The sequence below is a fragment of the Sinocyclocheilus grahami genome, unplaced genomic scaffold, assembly GCF_001515645.1.
Source record: "Sinocyclocheilus grahami isolate Dianchi unplaced genomic scaffold, SAMN03320097.WGS_v1.1 scaffold304.1, whole genome shotgun sequence".
Classification (NCBI taxonomy): Eukaryota; Metazoa; Chordata; class Actinopteri; order Cypriniformes; family Cyprinidae; genus Sinocyclocheilus; species Sinocyclocheilus grahami.
This window is the reverse complement of record NW_015505483.1, coordinates 1,366,569-1,383,830: the sequence shown is the minus strand read 5'-3', so window position 1 is coordinate 1,383,830 and position 17,262 is coordinate 1,366,569. Positions and strand designations below refer to the sequence as shown.

General features: G+C 37.1%; 1 protein-coding gene across 1 annotated transcript in view; it reads left to right on the top strand.

Annotated features, from left to right (window-relative positions):
• Positions 1 to 374: 374 nt before the first annotated feature.
• The window catches only part of LOC107601366 (nck-associated protein 1), a 54,489-nt gene continuing 37,601 nt past the window's right edge, over positions 375 to 17,262 (top strand). The window contains exons 1-4 of the mRNA XM_016293530.1: positions 375 to 687; positions 8,410 to 8,427; positions 11,050 to 11,160; positions 16,522 to 16,614. Coding sequence (XP_016149016.1) covers positions 580 to 687; positions 8,410 to 8,427; positions 11,050 to 11,160; positions 16,522 to 16,614 — 330 coding nt within the window. The 5' untranslated portion in view covers positions 375 to 579. The remainder of the gene's footprint in view (positions 688 to 8,409; positions 8,428 to 11,049; positions 11,161 to 16,521; positions 16,615 to 17,262) is intronic.

The window sequence follows — 17,262 nt, the reverse complement described above, 5'->3', positions numbered from 1 at the left end:
AAATGTGTCTTAAGCACGTTTGGGCTGTTGACGTTGCATTTACACCATTTTGATCAGCAGGTTTCGCCAGAGCGCGATGTTTCGAGGTTTTCGAAATGGAATCATTTTGCGAAGCAATTGGTTCAATTGATTCAGAGTTTGAAAAGCTTTGTTTTTTGCATCAGTCATGAGAACATTTCCTAAATATTAGTTATTCAACTCTTTAACATGATTTCTTATCTAAAAAAAAATCGATGAGACTTTAAATAAAAAAAAACGTTATTGGGAAACAATTTATATTTGTATCTATGTCTACGATATTCACCAAATAAAATTATTAGCTTCAAAATAACTTCAAAGAACCACATCTTTTCAACAACAGCCAGTCACGTGACGTAGTGACGTCGTTACCGGAAGTAGCCTCGTTCTGGCCGTCAGGGCAACACCTAGAAAAAACACATCCCCGACGACGCGCCTCAAGCCCGTAATATGGGCGAATTTTAACACTAAAACACAACTCGATCTGGCACCTTACCCCTTAACACTACACGAGGAATCCGTTGGGTTGTGATTTAGCTCGTTTTAACGGTCGTTTGAGCCATGTCTCGGGGCGCGCTGCAGCCGAGCCAGCAGAAGCTGGCGGAGAAACTGACGATCCTCAACGACCGCGGCATCGGGATGCTCACGCGCATCTACAACATCAAGAAGGTGAGAATAAGCGCTTCATGCATGTGTGTTTCAGAGAACTGCAGTAGACGCACACATATATACACACACGGGGTTGATAAGGCCAGGCCCTGATTGAGTGTGTGTGTGTGTGTGTGTGTGTGTGTGTGTGTGTGTGTGTGTGTGCGCGCGCGCGCGCGCGAGATACAGCCATAAATCAATGTACCGGCTCGTTTTGAATGAGATTTAGTTCAGGTTAGTGAATCTCCAGCCAAAACGAGTCGATCTAATGCATATTAGTAATGATTCTTTTAATGGTGAGGTGAGGATGGCTAATGTCCTAGTTTTACCCCACCTACGATCATAAAGCAAGATACCATGCTATGTATGTATCTATGTACTGGCACTGTCTATTCAGGGCTAAGTGCACAAAGCCATGATTGAGAAGGCCTGTGAATATTGTGTGTCCAGACTAGAACCTCACCGTGACCCAGCTTTTAAAGCACTTATAATGACCCATCTATAAAGGCGGATCATCCAATCCAGACATCTCCGCTCTGAAAGCGTGAGTTTCTACAAAGATCTAATTGTGGGTAGTTGCCTGACAGTGCTGGATAAATTGAATCTTTCTGTTTGATATGACAGTGGGTGTGTTGAAAACAGCACACCAAGCCCTTTCACTCCTTCAGCTGTCATACCTGAAGTCCAGAGCATGTCTGACAGATGTGAGATCTGTAGGGTTCTGAAGCGGGTCTGATGGTGGTTTGGCAGTCGTGTTCTGCAGTATTACTATTTTTATCAATTCCTTTTGATATTGAAGAGTGATTTTAATTGTAAAAGTAATTGTTTGATTTTGCTGAGCTGTAATAAGAAATCATTGATCTGTGATTTAAGAATCAGAGGCATTATGGGTTGGGATTATGGGATATTAAACATATTTGGCTGAATATCATAGAAACACCAACATGTCTGGGTCATATTTCACCACAAAATCAAAAGATATTTTGCTAAAGTGAATTGCATTGACATTATATTCATGGCAGTTAAGCACATTTTCCCTGCAAATTCTCATTATTTTAATGCAAGAATAAATATTTTTTCTTATATGTATATATATATATATATATATATGTATGTGTGTGTGTGTGTGTGTGTGTGTATATATATATATATATATATATATATAGTTTGAAGTATACTTAATGATAGCATTTGTTTCAATGCTTTATTGCTTTTTAAATTTTTTTTATTATTATACAAGTTATTTTTGTGAAACCGTGCCATAAATAGGTTAGAAATCAAGTGACAGGCAATTTGTCTGTCCACACTAAACAAATAAAATGACATCAAAATAAAATTCTTAAAATTAAAGGGTTAGTTCACCCAAAAATGAAAATTACCCCATGATTTACTTACCCTCAAGCCATACTATATGTATATGACTTTCTTTGGTGAATACAATCGAAGTTATATTAAAAAACATCCTGGCTCTTCAAGCTTTATAATGAGAGTGGATGGTAGCCCAAAATTTGAAGTCCGAAAAATTTAACCAATCCACTATAAAAGAAGTTAATAAAGGCCTTCTGAAGCAATGTGATGCGTTTAAGAAAAATAACCATATTTACAACTTTATAAACCTTAATTGCTAACTGTCGTACGCGCGTTCACGAGAGAGTGGCGTCCAGCGGATGACGTAAGCGTAAACTCTGGTGAGAATATGCTAGTCTCAAGTTTTGTTTACATCAAAGGAAAACCAGTGTCCTATTGGCTTATATTAGGCTTGTTTGAGATGTGCCTCGCCTCGCCTGAAATGAAGGCGAGAGTAGGCGGCTGCAGTGAGGGGAGGAGTGAAATTAGTGCAGGCAAGACGGACAGTTCTGACCTCTCGAAGCACAACAGATACCTACGAGATCAAATGCGGATACCGCGTTATTCTCACTCATGCGCTGTGTTGCTGATTAACATGATACAATTTCAGTTCTGTTGTATCTGTTAAAAATGCTGATAATAAATTTTGACATATGTCATGACTCATGTCTGATAATCAGACAGACTGATTCTGATAATCTGAAAAAGGCCAAATTGTAAACTGGCCTCAAAAAATGTAACCGTAATTTTCCTCCAGGACATTATCCATTAATTTTACGGACATTTATTTTAACCCTAAAACACAATGAAGTGCAAAATTTAAAATACAGATAAAACTACATATTTATTAATATAAAAATATTATATTAATATTAATATTTTCCCTCGTATTAATTAATATGCACAGTCTGCCCTATTTTTTTTTAAATGTTTTGTTTTTACTTTTTTTTTTAACAGTGCACAAAGGTGAATTTGGTAGGAAAGTGCTTCAGTGTCATGAAGTAACATTATTTTTATGTTGTTGTATCTGTTATATCCCCTTAATGTTGTTGAAATGTGAGCTGGACATATTTTCATAAGATTCCCTCAGCAGTCAGGGGCTTGAAATATCTTGAATCATGCAAACATCACACACAAATTAAAGCCTGTCGGTTCTAGTCTGCATGTTCAAATAATTGTTTTTCTTTCCCTTGGCCAATAAAGCCACTTTCTCAGGTTTTTGAGAAAGGCTTGGCATTGAGGCTAGCAGTAATGGAAGCAGTCCAGATCACAGCAGAAAGTGGGCTAGTGGAGGACCAGCGCTGTTAGCATTTTCCTCCCTCTGGCCGTGAACTCACTCAGATATGTGATGTGAATTCATTAGTGTGTGTGATGCCCGTTTAGAGCGCAGGAAGGTCTCTGGAGTGCCGCCTGTCTCTCCATGTCCACTGATGTCACTCGTGTACATCTGACCTCATTCATTCAAACAAGTCATCGGGGGTCAACCCAATATTAGTCATATTCTGTCGTTCTTCTGTACTCCCATGCACCATATCCATTCCGAATACAGCACTGTGGGAAACTTGACCGAACCAGTTCAGTGTTATTGCCCATTATTTCATATTGTATTTTTTTCTGTCAAATTTAGTTGAAAAATAGCTTTTCCACAGGACTAGAAATTAGAATACATGCTTTTGGTAGTCCTGTTGCCTAGCAACTGGCAGGCATTGCATTGAGTGCTGTAAGATCTACGTTGCATTGTGGTGGATACAGAGGGAGTTACAATTTTAGATGTTCTTTTGATTCTGAATTCATGACACTCACATTTTTATTCTTGCTATTTTTGCTTTGTAACGGCTACTATCTAAACCAAAAGAATATGACGTTTGTTTTTTTTGTACAAGTTTGTACCTTAAATGGGCATAATCACCTCTTATCTTGCTTGTGCAGTTTAAGCTGATAACTGTTTTAAACACGACTTGAGCTGAATTCTGTTGGAATTTGTTAAATTTAGCATATAGGTTGGTAGCAAAACTGTGCCACGGGAAATGACAGCAGAATCCTTCCACGGAAACAACCTCAGGAAGTGCGTTCTTATCTCGCAGTGTGTTTAGCTCGACATGAAATCCTTAGAGACCCCTTTTCCACCAACAGAATGCTGGTGCCAAAGCCAGTGCCCAAAAGTGGAACCATTCTGAGATGAGTTTCCTGTACAATGATAAAACTCGTTCATCAAATGGGTTGTAGTTCACCAAAAAATTCAAATACTTCCATCATTTACTTATCCTCAAGTTGTTCCAAACCTGTATACATTTCTTTCAGTTGTTGAATGCAAAAAATGTTTTGAAGAAAGTTGCATTCTTCAAAATATCCTCTTTTGTGTTAAACAGAAGAACGTCATACAGGTGTGGAACAAGTGGAGGGTGAGCTATGAGCTATATTAAATGGGTGAACTATCCATTTAAATTAGCATCTTTCCCCCACTATGCAATTTTTTCCAAATGAAAATGGCATCTGATGACTATTTTTGTGTTCCCTGTCATTTTGCTTTATTTGATGTTTGATTCATCACGGGTTCCTTCGTACATCATACAGTGTTCCCTTATGAATTTTTATGCACATGCACACTCTTCAAAAACAGCACTGATTGTTGAAACTACAATAAAATATTATAATGATTAAATGGAATGAAAGATAGAATATTAGCTTGCTTGTTGTGTATTCTTGCTTGTCTGATTCAAATCAACTGACTCAAATCAACAAAAGCAACTCAAAATAACCCTGTTACATTGCCTTATGTGTGGCTGTTTTGGCACCAACATCATTTTGGTGGAAAAGGTTTAAGAGACAATAGAAACTGTTCTGTGCAGAAGATTCAGAACATAGGAAAAATGAATTATTCTTTCAAGAGCTACACCTCTTGGAGTAATAGTTAAACTGAGTTCAAAAGAACAAGCACATGTATAGGCTTTTCACACTGCGCTTAACCCCGGGTTATCATTGTTCTAAACACCGCTTTTTTTTGTTCTAAACACCGCTTTACCCTGGGTAAAGAAACGTTTCACACCTGTAATTTGAAAGCGGTGTTAGCACTGCTTTTTACCCGGGGTTATGAAACCCTGCTCCAGAACAGTGCGGTATTAACATCGCATTGCAGTGCTAAGTTTGTTCAGTGTGAAACGGAGCAGTGTTTGCTTGTTGCTGCTGGACGCTTGGCAACAGACAGCCAATCAGAAATTGAGCAGCGAGGCTCATGTCACGTCAGTAACAGGAAACGTGCGTCGTGTAAACAGCAGCCGGTGAGAGAAATTAAAGAAATGTCAAAAGACGGAAAGCGTGTAATCAGGTTGCCTGCTGTTCGTCCAGTCAGAGACCGTGACACCGCAAATAAGCACGTTAACCCGGTGTTTTGGAATATACAGTGTGAAATAGGGCTGTGCGATTAATCGAAATCGTCATAAAATCGCGATTTGAGCATGCGCGATTTCTAAATCGCTTTATAGCAACGATTTTCCACGCCCCCGGCCTCCTGGCAGTATGCTATCCGAAACAATCAGAATGCAGCGCACCTAAATGGAGCAAGAGAACAGAACAGACCGGGCAGGGATACAAACGTAACGCCAGGTTCACACACTCTCCGTCTGTGGTGCGTATTTTGTCCGCGCCCATGTTAACGGATCAGAGCGTTCACACCACACGTGATTGCGGTCCGGCAGTGCGCTCCAGGAGCGGTGCGTCTGCAGCAGTCATGCTGCGATCGTTTCCACACGGAGTCCAGTGCTGAATTAAAGTGGCAGCGCATTATTCGTGGTAAAAATTAACATGGATTGACACGGAAATTTAGTAATTACACCATAAATGCATATAATTAAAGTCTACTGTTTCACTGTCAACAGTCAACACATGGCTTTTTGGCTAGATTTAAAACAAGGAGAAGTGCACTTTTAGATAAACAAGGCAATAATATGTGGTACTCGTGGTGGTAGTTAAACAAAGTTATATTTATTGAGTTTAAACGTGAATATGTCTGTGAAATATTGTATTACTGTACTGTGATAAAAGAGAATCGCAATGCTGAAAAAGCATTTTCAGAAACAACGTTTGGATTTGAAATCAAAATAATGGATAAATGTTGTGAAAGCGTGTAATCAGGTTGCCTGCTGTTCGTCCAGTCAGAGACCGTGACACCGCAAATAAGCACGTTAACCCGGTGTTTTGGAATATACAGTGTGAAATAGGGCTGTGCGATTAATCGAAATCGTCATAAAATCGCGATTTGAGCATGCGCGATTTCTAAATCGCTTTATAGCAACGATTTTCCACGCCCCCGGCCTCCTGGCAGTATGCTATCCGAAACAATCAGAATGCAGCGCACCTAAATGGAGCAAGAGAACAGAACAGACCGGGCAGGGATACAAACGTAACGCCAGGTTCACACACTCTCCGTCTGTGGTGCGTATTTTGTCCGTGCCCATGTTAACGGATCAGAGCGTTCACACCACACGTGATTGCGGTCCGGCAGTGCGCTCCAGGAGCGGTGCGTCTGCAGCAGTCATGCTGCGATCGTTTCCACACGGAGTCCAGTGCTGAATTAAAGTGGCAGCGCATTATTCGTGGTAAAAATTAACATGGATTGACACGGAAATTTAGTAATTACACCATAAATGCATATAATTAAAGTCTACTGTTTCACTGTCAACAGTCAACACATGGCTTTTTGGCTAGATTTAAAACAAGGAGAAGTGCACTTTTAGATAAACAAGGCAATAATATGTGGTACTCGTGGTGGTAGTTAAACAAAGTTATATTTATTGAGTTTAAACGTGAATATGTCTGTGAAATATTGTATTACTGTACTGTGATAAAAGAGAATCGCAATGCTGAAAAAGCATTTTCAGAAACAACGTTTGGATTTGAAATCAAAATAATGGATAAATGTTGTGTTTGTGGTAAACAGCCGCGGATCAGGAGCGGACTGCAAACGCGTCCTGTGCGAAAGTAAAATGAGTATACACATACTGTATACGCACTGCAGACGGAGTACGTGTGAACTTGGCGCAGCAAATCTAGTTCAACATCTGAGACAACGCCACAAAGAGCTCTATGACCAATGCCATGGCAAAAAAAAAAATCCCTGGACACGGGATTATTATATATTTTTTTCCTGACAAATGTCTATTCTAGAGACATTTTGTTACACCTTTACTTAGTGATTATTTTGCCTTATGTCTGTTCTAGAGACACGTTACAGTTTTTTGATAAAGCTCTAATTGGTTTTCTTTTGGAAATGTGTTTCAAATTCACACTGAATGCATTAATGACTGTAAAGCATGTCTGTGTGTGTCAAAATCGGGATTAAAATCGAAATCGCAACTCTATGACCAATGCCATGGCAAAAAAAAAATCCCTGGACACGGGATTATTATATATTTTTTTCCTGACAAATGTCTGTTCTAGAGACACGTTACAGTTTTTTGATAAAGCTCTAACTGGTTTTCTTTTGGAAATGTGTTTCAAATTCACACTGAATGCATTAATGACTGTAAAGCATGTCTGTGTGTGTCAAAATCGGGATTAAAATCGAAATCGCAATATTGATCAAAGAAATCACGATAGTGTTTTTTTGTCCATATCGCACAGCCCTAGCGTGAAACCTCTGTTAATGAATACCCAGGATTAACATTTAACCCCAGGTATAGTATGAGCAGTGTGAAACGTGATTACAGATAACCCAGGATTCCGTTTATCCGGGGTTTAGGATGACCCAGGGTTAACAATTTCAAGTGTGAAAAGCCCTTTAGTGCACTACTTGATGTAGCATCTAGTACACTTACCTGCTTGACCAGAATAGATTCAGTCTGAGATCAATGACAGTTCATTGTAATTGGCCCTTCGGTATTATTCTGTGCATGAGATGCTTTGATGCATTGGATAAAGCAGATAATAATGACATTTTTTGTTTGCTTGTCTGTTTTGTTTGTTTGCTCGCTCTATCCTTGCAGTGTGTTTCTGTTCGTCATTCTTTAATTTCAGATCTGATTTCAGTCATTTTGTGAACATGTTGACCTTGGTTCCCTTTTACTTGCATGGATTATGTTTCTTTGACTAATCACCAACTTCCTGGTCTTTTCTTGAAAATGGACGTGAATTCTGAACTCAGCCCACAGTGATCCTGCTCCCGGAGGAGTGAATTCTGCATGGTGTCAATGTTAGCTCTGGGAACGACTGCCTCTCAATGCACTGTGTGACCCAACTGACCCCTTGCGTCCCTCCTTAGGACCCGAACCAACACACTAACCGGAACGACTTACAATTAGTTCCCAAAGCTAATTTGTTTTGAAGTGAACATGCATGGTAGACGTTGGAACCTGTGTTTATGTGTAATTTTCTCTCTTTCTGTTACAATGCTTCCCCCAGCAAGGACAAGTTTGGAAGGTTTGCACAGCTTTTCACCTTCCTAAAATCTCAGTCTCCCCCTTCCCCCCGCTCTCCTACCAGTTTCATGTCCCATGATCTTTCTGTACGCAACTCACAAAAAAAGGCCCTTCCCAAACTGTAGCACCTGCAGGAGTCTTCTCTTTCAAACCGATTTATTTCTATTTCTTTAGCGAAGTGAGTTTCGTTTTGATTGTTGTTTTGCGATCCTAAACTTATGCCCGGTCTTACAGATGTTGAAAGCTGGGCGATATAGCTTAAACAATTTCTCAATTATATCTCAATATTTTTGCTGCATTTTGACAATGTCTATTAATGCATGTGCTCTAAAATGGTTTACTTATTTTTATGTTTTAATATATATAAAGGAGTTATCTTTTCAACAGCTATTTTTACTTCATTGATTCAAAATGTTTAGTAAAATACAATTCTTTCATGTTAAAATTCTAAGCTAAAGCAAAAATCAATAGTTTTTGTCAACATCTAATCAATTAATGTTTATCCATATTTTATACTGTACATTATACATTTGTGATGCCTAAATTTCATTCAGCATAATAATGTACGATATGAAATATGATTAAATGTACACTTTTAGATGATTGCTCCTAAAATGTTAATTATTTACTGTTATCTACCACTTTCCATTTAAGTTAGCACTATATGACAAAAGTAAAGATAGTAAATATAGGCCGATCCACTAATATCGCCCAGCCAAATATATGTAACTACAAACCTTTGCTTACATTTGTTGGGGTAATATTATTAATGCATGAGGCTTATTTTTCTTCTATTTTCTATTTTTCCATTATTTGTTTGTTTTATTTTTACCATCCTCTTTATTTTCACCAAGTTTGCTTTAACTGCAAAGCACCAGTTGGATGTCACTACGATAAAGAACAAGGAAGAACAGAACCAGCCGTTTTTGAGGCGTAGTGTAGAGTCTCTGTGGGTTTATTTATTTACTCCGCTGTGGTAAATTATTAACAGTGGGCATGGGAGTAATTTAGCTAATGTAAATTTAATGTTAGTGGGTTTCACTCTGTTACCCTGAGCTAACTGCCGGTTTGCATTATTTCCAGGGCCTGCGTGTAACCCCCGTCAGTTTGCTAGCCATGCGGTGTCTTTTTTTTGGGAACGACCTAATGGGCTTTGTAAAAAACATGTTGTCTTACAGCACCCAGAGCCTCTGTGTGTTGCCATGCACACTGGAAATGGTCTTGAGGTTCGATGCTGCGTTAGCCATAGGTGCATGTAAAGCATCATGTAACGTGTCATGTGACCATACACACTGCCCTGCCTCAGCTGCACGTCCACTGGCGCGTTCCAGCTCCTTCACTCTGTAAGACACTCACCTCTTACAGAACAGCCAGCCAATCAGACACACTGTCCAGCAAACCCACCATCTCTCTGTTGCTCTCTCTTTCTCTCCAGGACTGTTTCTGATCATACACTGCTGTCTGTGTTCCACTAACTGCTCTCCAACTTCTCACGCAGCACCTTGTTCGTTTGAAGAGCATTTTCAATTCTGTCCTCTCTCTTTTCCTCTTTTCCTTTTTATCTGTCCTTCCATTAGGGTTGGGAATCCAGAACGTTAACATTTAAAAACAAAACTGGAACAATGTACTAAAATACTTTTGTGTTTGCATTCTTAATTGATTGTGACACTGTGCTCAACAAAATAATGAGATAAAAATGTATTTATTACTTCATACATATTGGTTGTAGTTCGATTCCCAAGCGAATTACTCTTTTAAACCTATTGTATTTGGTTAAATGAGTCAAAAATATGTATATATATCTAATATTTTTACAAAGTATATTTGGTATATAGTACACTATAGTTTGAATCAATTATTTTGTGCTTCCTAAAGGGTTCTAAAAATCATTATGACCATTAAATTCTCTTTGATTCCCATTCCTACTTTCCATTTTATCTGTCCTTCTTTCTCTTTTAATCTCTATTTTCAGTCTCAACATTCTGGCTCTCTTATTTATTTCTTCCACTGCATTTTCTAACTGTGATCATAAAAACAAAACTGGAACAATGTACTAAAATACTTTTGTGTTTGCATTCTTAATTGATTGTGACACTGTGCTCAACAAAATAATGAGATAAAAATTTATTTATTACTTCATACATATTGGTTGTAGTTCGATTCCCAAGCGAATTACTCTTTTAAACCTATTGTATTTGGTTAAATGAGTCAAAAATATGTATATATATCTAATATTTTTACAAAGTATATTTGGTATATAGTACACTATAGTTTGAATCAATTATTTTGTGCTTCCTAAAGGGTTCTAAAAATCATTATGACCATTAAATTCTCTTTGATTCCCATTCCTACTTTCCATTTTATCTGTCCTTCTTTCTCTTTTAATCTCTATTTTCAGTCTCAACATTCTGGCTCTCTTATTTATTTCTTCCACTGCATTTTCTAACTGTGATCAAATCCCTGCACTTTACCACACTGTTCATCTTCTCTGATCTGTCTCTGAACAGTTTGAATCTTTGTTTCATGATCAGTGGAATATCAGTCAGTTTTCTGCCCATGTTCACAGTGGTCCTGTTCAAGCTGTTGCACGTTTAGCAGTGATGTTTTTCCCTGTTCGTTGTAGGCCTGTGGAGATCCCAAGGCAAAGCCTTCTTACCTGATTGACAAAAACCTGGAGTCAGCTGTGAAATTCATCGTCAGAAAATTCCCGGCCATCGAGACACGCAACAACAACGTAAGTTTCATTTTATGAATCAAGTATGCTTTAGTGAATGTTATTATGTTGATGTTAGTATATTTTTTTACCCATGTATTAGATTAGAATTACAATCGATGTTTAATGTATTATAGGTGTTTTTATAAAACCTCTTACAGATACTTTAATCAGTCAATTAAAGTGATGAAAATATTTATAATCCATTGCTAATTGACATAGCCTTTTTACCATATGCTTTTTACAGCATAGAACGGTATCTACCTGCTGCCATCAGAGCAAGTGTAATTGCTGCATTCATGCATTCCTCAGATGCTCTCATTTCCCAAGTTGTGCTTTTAAGTCGAAATGTGAAAACAACATGGACACTCGCGTTACTACAAAGATGTGTTGGATTTGTATTATTAGAGCTTTCCGACTTGCGTTCGTGCATTTTCTCAGTCGGGAAATTATTGCGGTGCCGGTGATCCTTACGTCCTTTTCGGAGAACCAGAGAAGAAATATTTCAATCGAGCGCTGTAGCATTGGTGGCACCGAAATCTGCGTTCTGATTCAGTTCTTGTACATACCGGTTACATAGGTACCCAACCCTAAATTCTGCACATTTCCAGCATTTGGAAATGCAAAATAGCCAAAATAGGCTTTGGATTTTCTTTAAAACTAGACCACAAAAAAGTTTCCTTAAAAACAAATGTCCTAAATTGGAAGCACCCGATTGGGGTGTCTTTATGCACATTCACTTGATGGACACTCCTTATTTTCTCCATTTGTTCATGAGTGAAATTTTATTTACAAAAAAACGTGTGAGAATTGATTGCTAAGAAATTTGTTTTTATATTTACATTTACTGATGCTACATAAAAGCAATATGTAAAGACAGATCAGATACCTCATTCGACTGCCAAGTAAATGGAGATTCGCCCTAAATTCTATCCAAGCACAAGCTCTGGAATGTCCATTTTAGAGGAAAACGGGTAAAGAATTAAGTGGCTTATGAATTTTTATTCATAAGCCACAAAGGAAAGGTGATTTTGGGAAAACAGAGGAAAATCATCACCATCATGACATCCAGGATCTGCCTTAATTTATTTAATGGATTGTCTCATAACAATTTAAGAAACTATTTTTTTCATATGTGCTATAAAATATGATTTTTATATTCATTCTATGTCTCAAGTGTGTTTTGTGTTCATTTTATTTTTTTCATTTTGGTCCCTTCGTAATAACCAACCACCATGTCCGTTTGAAGTGTTGTATATTTCAGATGCCGCTTTGCCTTCTACTTTGTGTTTAAGATGTTTAACTGCTTCTCGCAAAGATGTGGAGCTGTTTCATGTTTAACTGTGTTTGAGTTGCCTTTTAGTGTTGTTTTACATTTCCTTTTTTGTGTTTTTTTTTTTTGTTGCATTTTTTGCATGCTTAACATGACTATTTTCTGGATTATACTTTTGGTAAGTTTGGACTCCGTGTGGAGTCCCATTTGATTTATTTAGTTCCTGCTCTTATGTATATGTAGTTTAACATTTCAGTGGTACTCACATTTATATGTCGGTATTTCAGTATCCTACATGAACAAAAGGAATCTCAGATGGGTCCTTTAAATAACTTAAACGTTTTGAATGATAAAACATAAACACAATAAACACTTGACTGCGACAATGTATAGTTTGTCTGTGTTATTCAAGCCATCTTTGTTATTTCCATCATAATTAAGTATATTTATAATCCATTGCTAATTGACATAGCCTTTTTACCATATGCTTTAATGTAATGTTTTACTACTGATTGGGATGTGCTCTGAGCTTCCTTTGAGTCTCTTACTGCATGGTTACATGCTTTCCTCAATATATTTATCCACTCTATTCAAAACAAGTTTGAAATTAGTTTTAGCCCATTGTGCACAGCATCACATAGTTTTGCCCCGACACACTTTATTCTGAAAAGAGTGGAGATGGAGATAAGCAAACTTTTTAATCTTCAAACTATGCCACGTGTAACTTTGATGTATCCAGGTCATATTTTACCCCAGAATACAATGACAGAGAGAGAGAAGGGGAAAAAAAAGTGTATATATATATATATAATTTTTTTTATCTAATTAATTACATGCTGTGGCGATTAATCTAATTCATCTCAAAATAAATTTAGCTTTGGAAATACCCACAAAAGATAATTTAAAGCTATGATTGTGTAATGGGAAAATTATCAAGTAGACATTACAAATAGTAGCTTTAGAAATAAATGTATTTGATTCAACATTAGGGCTGCACGATTAATCAAAATTAAATCGCAAAGGTGATAAATGGCAATTAGGCAGAAGCTGTGATTGTCATGCGTATCTTTCAGTGAAGCACGGTTCTGTGATCAGTAGTAATCTCCATCCGAAGGCCAGAGGGCGCTCTCACACTAAAACTCCAAATAGGCCCCGCAGAAGAAATCCAGGAAATCCCTATAGCGGTTGCTGAATAAACAGAAGATTTAACTGCTTTCATTGATTCAACGTGACTAATAAACACACGACTACGACAATATATGGTTTAGCTGAGTGCGTCTTATTATAATTTTTATTATAATAAAGTAAATAATAATGCAATACTAATCGACATAGCCTTTATCACGGCTTAGAATATTATGAAATATGTTGCGTGCCTTATTCTGTGTAAGAAGCCACATCATCTCACAGAAGGATTTACTTCAAACACTCGACTGACGTTATGAAGTGACTTTGCAGTAAAAATGTTAAGTGTGGTATTTTATTTTCACATGCTTTCAGATGGAACAGCATTTACTACACAGAGCCGTAGTTCACTGACGAGCTACGCAAACAGCTTTCATAAACGCAGAACGATATCTTTGATTTTATTATTGCGCTATTATATCATCTGCGATTATGAATGCGATTTTGCGTAGCTTGTCAGTAAACTACGGCTCTTTGTAGTAAATGCTGCTCCATCTGAAAGCATGTGATGGAGATTTACTACTGATCACAGAACTGACTTTACTGACAAGATGCGCATGACAATCGCATTTGATTAATCGTGCAGCCCTATTCAACATAAAATTTGCTATACATAAACGTTTAGGCTACAACAGTCTAACATAAACTATGGAACATACTGTAAAAGAAGATCATTTGAGAAACATCTCATAAGTACAATTTACCCTGATCATCCAATTTAAAACGTTTACACCCCCCGTTTCTTAATGCATTGTGTGGCCTTCTTGAGTATCAGTACATTTTCACCTTTTGTAATAGTTATGCACGAGTCCCTCAATTGTCCTCAGTGTTAAAAGATGGATTTCAAAATCATACTGTCAATGTTGGAAAGGGTTCAAATGTGCAGATGCTGCGGGAAAACCAAATAATGTGCAGGAGCTGGAGGATTTTTCTGAAGAACTGCAGGCTGTTGAACAGCTCAGGACAAGCAAGGGACTCGTGAATAACTATCACAAAATATAAAAACAGTTGTGGATCATTCAGGAAATTACACACAGTATTAAGTTTCAAGGGTATGTACACTTTTGAATGGGGTCATTTTTATAAATTCAGTTATTATTTTGTTTTGTGGAGTATATGTAAATGTCTGTTATGTAAAATAGCTTATTCATGACAGTACTAAATAAAAAATAACATGCAATTTCCATGATCCCTCTTATTTTGTTTCAATTATTAACATTTTGCACATTCTGCAAAACTTGTAAACTTATGAGCACAACTAGTTTTCTTGATATTTATTATTGTAGTAAAATTAACATACAAAAATGAAAAATGGTAAAAGTAACATTAAATAATGGTAATATAGAAATTTAAATGAAAAAGCTAATTTCCATTCTAATGATCATTTGCTCAAAAATGTGACTACTTGTATTGGAAAATTTCAACTCCAATACTAAATCAACTTCAAGTCCTAAAAAATAGGCTTCATTTTCTTTATGGAAAATGTAATTCTATATATTGTTTTATCTTTTTGATTTAGGAGTGAAATGTGACCGGAACATGTTTGTTTGTTTGTTTTAAGATTAACCCTTAAGCGGTTCCAGGTCTTTCCGTTTATCACAGTTTCATCTCCCTCTCTGCTGTTTTTATCATCTCTACCTCAAATAGGTTTACAGTATTTAAATACCGGACGCATTTTATATTTAACCTTATAATCTTATGGGATTATATGCTTCATTAGGATAGGATCTGAATATATTTCCAGTAAAAGTATGCAGGGTGGGGATGGTGTGGTTTGATGGACTTTGTGTCTTCTGTCTTAAACATAGTTTCTCTGATATTGGGCTTTATGGGTATCTGAGGTGCATCATTAACTCTATTAGCTCTAACCTGGTTTTCTGGAAATCCTGATAGATACTAAGTATTCTGTCTTGATTCTAGAGCATATTTGCACTGCTCTTCACTCTGGAGGAGACTGCTGAAATGACAAAAGTCTTTGCAAATCATGCAGCTTTTCATTTTTTAAGATGTTTGAATTGAGTTGTAACTCTTTGAAATAATATGACATTATCCAAACATCACTAAAATACAATGACATTAGCAGGACATCATAGAATATAGATGTGCATGTCTAAAATGAGGTCAGAATACTCATGTTATTTTGAGTACCTTCCCAGGTGCAGTGGTAATGCATTTTTGCTCTAGAGTTGCAAATACCATAAAGACAACCAATGGGTAAAGGCCTGTGCGTGTCAGGACTTGATGCAGGGTTCATTCACTAGTTTCACTGTCAAAAATTAAATCTGAGAAATGCTGTCTTTGAAAGGGCTCAACAATAAGGATGTACAAGAGGGTTGTACTTGCCCTGTCAGTATTTCATTGAGTCTGCCACATAAATAAGTAGTTTTGTATGTTGACATTTTCTGTTATGTATTCATATGTGTTTATACAGCGTATTTTTTCATTACATTCAGTGTAACTTCATGACAAGTATATATTTATAAACAAAAGTGTGCCAGAAAACAATGGCATACGCAGCAGATATTACACTATCACAAGTAATTATCTTAGTTTCAACAGATTCTCATCATTATAGGATCTCTTTAATTCACAGCAGCAGTGTTCAGTGCATCACAAAAACCCAAATGTTGAAGTCTGCCCTGCAAGTCTTAAAATAGATGTAGATCAGTAAACATAAGTGACAATGCAGAACTGTCCTAAAAGCACATGTAACCGTTCTCGTCAAATGTTCTGAAACTCTCTCACATCCTTTATTGTTGAACCTTGCTCTGAGACCGAGAATCCAGCAGGTTGAGATCTGTGTGGATTTTTCAGTTCAAATGATCTAATGTGAGCCCTGCTGATAAGTTTCCTGGTCAGATATTACAATTATGTGACTTTGTTTAATGTGACGGTGTTTAATTTGCACTTTTTTTATATTACAGCAACAGCTTGCACAACTACAAAAAGAAAAGTCAGAAATACTGAAGAATTTAGCTCTATATTACTTCACCTTTGTGGACGTTATGGAATTTAAGGTATGAGTGCAGCCCCACTCTGTTGACCTCAGTTGCAGTGAATTAGATGCAGTTTAAGTTAGATGGTTTATGAACTATTTATTCTACCTTTGTTTCATAAGACACCGTGAATGTCGTTCTCATTTTTATACTTGCATAATTTGTATATGTGACAATGGTATGTTAGTACAGGTGCATCTCAATAAAATAGAATGTCGTGGAAAAGTTCATTTATTTCAGTAATTCAACTCAAATTGTGAAACTCGTGTATTAAATAAATTCTATGCACACACTGAAGTAATTTAAGTCTTTGGTTTTTTTAATTGTGATGATTTTGGCTCACAGTTAACAAAAACCCACCAATTCACTATCTCAACAAATTAGAATATGGTGACATGCCAATCAGCTAATCAACTCAAAACACCTGCAAAGGTTTCCTGAGCCTTCAAAATGGTCTCTCAGTTTGGTTCACTAGGCTACACAATCATGGGGAAGACTGCTGATCTGACAGTTGTCCAGAAGACAATCATTGACACCCTTCACAAGGAGGGTAAGCCACAAACATTCATTGACAAAGAAGCTGGCTGTTCACAGAGTGCGGTATCCAAGCATGTTAACAGAAAGTTGAGAGGAAGGAAAAAGTGTGGAAGAAAAAGATGCACAAACAAC